Source organism: Anoplophora glabripennis, unplaced genomic scaffold (assembly GCF_000390285.2).
Source record: "Anoplophora glabripennis isolate ALB-LARVAE unplaced genomic scaffold, Agla_2.0 scaffold337, whole genome shotgun sequence".
NCBI lineage: Eukaryota > Metazoa > Arthropoda > Insecta > Coleoptera > Cerambycidae > Anoplophora > Anoplophora glabripennis.
In genome coordinates, this window is record NW_019416524.1 from 557,699 (window position 1) to 564,369 (window position 6,671).

At 35.9% G+C, this 6,671-nt stretch overlaps 1 protein-coding gene across 2 annotated transcripts; it reads right to left on the reverse strand.

Moving 5' to 3' along the window:
* Positions 1 to 1,171: 1,171 nt before the first annotated feature.
* On the reverse strand, positions 1,172 to 6,388 carry LOC108909428 (transmembrane protein 198; the record flags this gene model as incomplete). Of its 2 annotated transcripts, none has more annotated exon segments than XM_018713761.2 (5): positions 1,172 to 3,409; positions 3,472 to 3,599; positions 3,797 to 4,033; positions 5,963 to 6,190; positions 6,278 to 6,388. In XM_018713761.2, coding segments are annotated over 5 exon segments (869 nt in total), but the record flags the coding sequence as incomplete, so codon positions are not given.
* Between the last annotated feature and the right edge of the window lie 283 nt (positions 6,389 to 6,671).

A 6,671-nucleotide genomic window follows, 5' to 3' on the forward strand; every position in this document is an offset into this window, starting at 1 on the left:
TTGAATTGTTATTAGTTAAACATTATGTAAGTGTAATATTTTCGTTGTTGAGTATCTAAAATTTTTGGAAACAATAAAATTCTTTGGCGTCGGATTTAGTTCATCTTAAACTACTTAAAATCTACAGTTGTGCAGTTGCCAACATTGAAAAATTGTGCTTTCTGGATGGCACTCCTGATTGAAACTATTTTGTTATAATAGTCGTCGATACAACCGGATTACGAGACTTTTTGGCATCGTCTAATCTAAATGATTTGAATTATCCCCCGTGTTGTAGATTTTTGGGTCCCTTTCTTGAGCCACGAAAATTTACTGTTGTGTGACGACCTAAAATTGGTCACAACTCAAACTATTTTTACCTTCCAAAAATTGTACGGGAAAAAACAAAACTCGCAATTTTGATCACAAATAACTTTGAGCATAGAATTTGCTTTTTGAGGTCTATGTTTATAACAAGTACGCTTGAAAAATTTTCTTTATTAATAACACAGGCACACAAAAAAAAATCATGAACCAGAGACCCTAAAAAATTATTCCAATTGCCCGTTTTCCCGCTTTTACCCCCTGAAGGGGGTTGAATTTTAAACTATCATAACCATGTTTATTTTGCCTTTCGATATTTTGAACTTGACACCTTATTCTAGACAAGATATTTTAATTTTTTTTCCGTTTGCATTTTGTTTTCTCTTTAAGTTTAATGTTTTTGCTCTTCAGCGACCAATCTGATTTACGTTTAAAAGATGAATCTAATTTTATGCCTCCGGAATAGAATTGATTCCGTATCTACTTTTGCGACTAAGACACCTCCACGTGGTGAAGGCAGATAACAGTTTAACTGGCTTAGAAGATCGTTTGAAAGCAAGAGAGTTCGTTATCAGAGAAAGAGGTAAATGCCAAATCGTGAGAGGCAAAGGGACTCACGTTAATCAAGCACTCCAAATCGTGTGAGACAAGGGACTCACGTTAATCAAGCACCCTGAATCTTGTGAGGCAAGAGGACTCACTTTAATCAAGCACCCCGAACCGTTAATCAAGCACCCCGAACCGTGAGAGGCAAGGGGACTCACATTAATCAATCACCCTGAATTGTGAGAGGCAAGGGGACTCACGTTAATCAAGCACCATGAACCGTGAGAGGCAAGGGGACTCACGTTAATCAAGCACTCCGAATTGTGAGAGGCAAGGGAAGTCACGTTAATCAAGCACCCCGCACCGTAAGAGGCAAGGGGACTCACGTTAATCAAGCACCCCGAATTGTGAGAGGCATGGGGACTCACTTTAATCAAGCACCACGAACCGTGAGGAGGCAAGGGGACTCACACGTTAATCAAGCACCTCGAATTGTGAGAGGCAAGGGGACTCACGTTAATCAAGCACTCCGAATTGTGAGAGGCAAGGGAAGTCACGTTAATCAAGCACCCCGCACCGTAAGAGGCAAGGGTCTCACGTTAATCAAGCACCCCGAATTGTGAGAGGCATGGGGACTCACTTTAATCAAGCACCACGAACCGTGAGAGGCAAGGGGACTCACACGTTAATCAAGCACCTCGAATTGTGAGAGGCAAGGGGACTCACGTTAATCAAGCACCCCAAAGGGAACAGAAACCTACCACCTCCACGCCATTGTTCCTGGGTTGCGCTAAGAGTTGAACCAAATCAAAAATACATCTAAGAGCTAATATTTCTGATCAGTGAAGTATTGACGTTTACAACATAGAAGCTGGAGGTACTATTTAACTTGTCTATTTAACAGGTAATTGACTCTGGATCATTGAAATTTCGAGCATTGAGCCCATGAAAACTTTGGTTTTCTTCTTTTTTCTGAAAACGTTAGCGCAATTTACCGAGAGCCAACTTTCATATGGATCCTGCTGGTTCTTTTAAATGATTGTAAGAGAGTGCAAGAGGGTAATCGAGTAACTGGATATCATTTTTTGTAGTCATTTTCGGTTTCAGCGTCCCAAAAAACATAGAAATACGCATACATTTTAATTTTGTATGAAAATTTAAAATTCAACCCCCTTCAGGGGGCGCTAGCGGGAAAACAGGCAATTGAAATGATTTTTTATGGTCATATTCGGTTTCAGCAACCCCAAAAACCTAAGAATAGTGGGGGTCTACCCTCTGGTTCATGAATTTTTTTTATGTGCCTGTGTAATTTGTGCTTATTCAACTTTTTAAATTATTCTTAGTTCAAATATTTTTGAGCAAAATATACAATGAGGCCTATGAACAACTGAGACACTTCACTAAATTTATTTAGGATGCAGGAGTGAAATAACTTTTTTAAATAAATAGTGGCCTTATTACAATTACTCCGCATTACAAATGGACGAAATTTCAGATTAAGTTTTTAATATTCCTCGAGCTATTCAAAACAAATTTCAACAGTCAAAAGCATTCCGATATAATGCTTACATAAAGTTCAAAACTCATTGTATCGAATCAAATGCGACTGTAGGAAACTGATTCTATTGCGATAGGAGCAAAGCTAATGTGATTTTAGAAAAATAACTTTGGAAAAATAAACAGCTTGCCATGGATTAATTGCAATTCGTTCGATTATATCTAAGAGGCACTATTTATAAAAAAAAAGTTGAGCGCTAGAAAAAAATTTCGAGGCATGTCCTTGTTCTTAGTGAGTCACACTGTATATTTTTTTATCAATCTAAGAATGTTGATAGCATATTGGATTTCTAAGATTTGGTTTTATAGCTCATCCTTCCTTGAACTAAGTCTTTGCTTTGAGACTTGGAGTGTTATGACTTCAACAAGATAGTCATTTGCCGATGTATTGAAATTGTCATTGTCCGAGTTTCCTCTGCGATAATACAAATGAGTATCAAATAGAAAAATATTTTTTACAAATGTATAGTGAGCAATTAACTACTCAGAAAATTTAGAGGGACTGGAAATCATTGTTTAAAATGACTTTTCCTTTTGATTTTTTGAAAAACAGATACTATTTTAGTGCGTTTTTTCTACTAAACACTAACTTTTTTTCTAATAGCTTGGAAAACGTAGTAGTATGGCAGTTTTTCTTGAAACGTTTGTTAAAACTAACATTAAATGCAGTTTATAATAATTAGTTTCACTCATTTTTTGTTACATAATTCCCCTTCTCGTACATTATTGTCTTAAAAGCTTAGAATATAAAACTCTTCAAAATTTCAATGTTCTCTCAACTACCAAGCTTTCATATAAAAATCTCGTCAAGCAAGAAAATAAAAAATACAATGAGTATTCATCGCCTGGCTGTTATTTCCGTCTGGCTGTCGTCCTCACTTTCCGTAAGGGCAGCCAGTTGTGCGTCCGGTAGAATTGTGAGGTGGGTTGCATCCGACTGAAGCGTACTACATTCGCCTTGGCCGTCTGTGCTGTCTTTTTTTTGCAACTGCTGTACGAAATTCTGAAAAATTATAAATTTAACGATATAAACTCTGACGATTAGCGCAAGTATTAGATTTTTACCTGGCTTATAACATCTCCATGAGCCGTTCGAACTTGATAAAGATATCTGTACTTCTTTTGCCGCATTTCAGCTCGGTCAGCTCTCGTAATGCCTCTGGTACTTGGCCTCGGCTTTTTTCGTCCAGCTGCTGCTGAAATTACAGTAAAACGAAAAATTGCTTCCATTCCAAAATGTATATTTTCTAACAACTTACTACATATCTGTTTATCTCATTAACAAAGCTCTTTAAACTACTACAAATTTTACACATACATCACGTCCTAAGACAACTACAAAAATAGATTTTCTAAATCTGATACTGAGAAGCATGTAAAGAAACTGTACCGTCTTCGTGATGGATCCCCCTGCCTGTAAAAGCGAACTGAATTATCAAACCCGCTAAGACAAAGGTCGGCCAAGCACCCAGCACGATCCAAGAAAACCAGCACGGCGGTGGTTGTACCGGTTTGAGGGACACCCGTTGCCACATCCAAGACACCATCGACAATCTTTCTACAAAGTAATCTATAGCTACTGAGAGCACAGCTCCTCCGTATAAACTTGAGCCCAGTATCGTGAGACCTATAAAGATGAAAAAGTGTTTATAATTAAAGAAGAGAGAACATATCTTTCTTAAGTTGCCCTTTCATAGGAAAGTAAAATGTCGCATTTTGGTACTGAATAATACAGGGTGTCCCACCGTGAACTGCGTCAATTGATATCTAGGAAAGTACTGCTCCGAAAATCATGAAAATTTGGCAAACTAATATACCTAGAACTCTCTAGCTCTTCTGGTTATACCGGAAGTCGATACCAACTTCGTTATTTTAAATGGAACACCCTATATATTATTGCATTTTCGGATTCTATGTGAAATTTGAGGGTCACTTTATTAAACATTCCCTATACCTAGGAGTTATAGATTCTGAGATATGAGTTTTTAAAGAAAAAATTTGACAGATGCAAGGGTCCGCGGAGATGCTAGTAACTCTTTACAGGAGTGTAATATCAAATGGATTTTTAGTACCTGTAAAGGACATAGGTAACACTAAATTATGGTATACCAACAAATTAAAACATTTAATACTAAGCGTTGAATTTTTGCTGTTACATTTTGATAACTTCAAAGTTCAAACAGCTATAACTTTGTTAACTTAAACGGAACACCCTGTATTTTTTTACTCTGTTGTATGGAGATAGAAATTTCCTTTCAAGCCATATAATCATTGTTAGGGCTACCATTACTACTTTTAGAGATATTTGAAATTTTCTCTTTTTTGGACACTTTTTCTCATATCAGACCTGTTGTCAAATTGGCCATGACCAGAAACACTTCAAAATGTCAAGTTAGTTTTCAAATTATTGTTGTCTCAAATAGATTTTGGTGAAAATTTAGATAAAAATGCCTGGGGATCGTTTAAATTATACTTATGAGGATTATTTTTATTTGTTTGTTATTTATGGAAAAAATCGATAGATTCTCCACATGTTCTTAAATTTACTTTGACACATTTTCCATAAATAACAAACAAACTAAAATTTAAATTTTCGGCAAAAACTATTCGAGACACAACAATAATTTAACAGTACTTGACACCTACCTATGATCTTTGTAGATACCAAAAATCCACTTGACATCACGCTCCTGAAAAGAATTACTAGCATCTTCGCGGACCCTTGCATCTGTAAAATTTTTTCTTTAAAAATGAATATCTCAACATCTATAACTCCTAGGTATAGGGAATATTTAATAAAGTGACCCTCAAATTTCACGTAGAATACGAAAATGCAATAATATATAGGGTGTCCCATTTAAAATAACGAAGTTCGTGTCAACTTCCGATATAACCAGAAGTGCTGGAAGGTTCTAGATATTTCAGTTGTGTTCGCCCCTGGGACATTGCCATATTGCCAAATTTTTCGGGGCAGTACTTTCCTAGATATCGATCGACGCAGTTCCCGGTAAGACACCCTGTATATTTTAACTTGGTTCTGCTTTCCACATTAAAAATAAATTGCATTTCACACTTTCTTCAAGATAATTAAAGAATACCGCCAAAGAAATGTAAAAATAACCAAATACAAAATTTAATGTTTTCCCCCCAAGAGAGTGACTGCAAATTAATGTAATAGATGTCGCTACTCTCATTGTTCTCATGAATAATTAGTAGGAGTCCTTAGGTAATAATGGCATAATAAATTTCGGTAAATGAATTTAGCATATGTTGAAATACACTGAAAAAACACAAAAGAATAAAACAACAAACAACTGTAACCAGTACTACAGACTTGTGTCAAAAAACATTACCATCAAATATTCCAAATTCATTTTGAATTGACATGAAAATGTTAATTCTTTTAAATAATACAAAATTACCACGAGTCACCTATTCACACTGTAGTTTTACATAAATCTTAAAACATTTGGAGATATCTTCCGCTTAAATACTATGTTTTGTATAAAATTTTAATTTACCGAAACAGTGATATTTCAAACTGATTTTTGCTTACTTTTTCTAAAGTATAAGTTGAGAATGGCGGTTGTTACGGCTGAACAAAGCAGGACAGACACACACAGCCAAACGGACCCCTTGGGAGAGGTTTCCATGAAATGGTCTGCCGTCAACAGCGACGCCAAGCCCAAGAGCACGCCTGTATGCAGGCCGCTCATAAACAACCCCACGTACTGCACCAGCATTGTGATCAGTCCGAAAAGCACTCCGGCAAGTAAGGAAACTCCTGGGGATGGAAAGTAATATAAGGCATGTTGGTACAATTTTTCTATTAGGTTGATATGATATATTCTTTTTTCGCTACGATACTTACCAATGTTTCCATAATATGGCATCAGTTCACCCTGCAAACATATCAGGTATACTATACTGGACGCGAAGATGAATCCAGTGAGAAACATCGTCGTTTTGAAGCATCTGTAACCTGAAAAAATAAGGGAAAGATATAAATTTTCGTTTGGAAAAAATTCTTTTACAAATAATTTGAACTACGGCTGTAGCTGGAGTCAAATACTTGATTGAATAAAGTTTGCTATGTTAAACAAAATTTATTCTAGATGGTTTCTCCATACTGCTTCCCATAAAACTCATTTTAATTTTAATTCATTCATTTTGTAAAAATCTTTAGTTTGAATAAAAAAGATTACACCTTCCTCGTTTGCATACCATAAAAAAATAGTAGGTATTAAAATTTGACAGTGTTCATT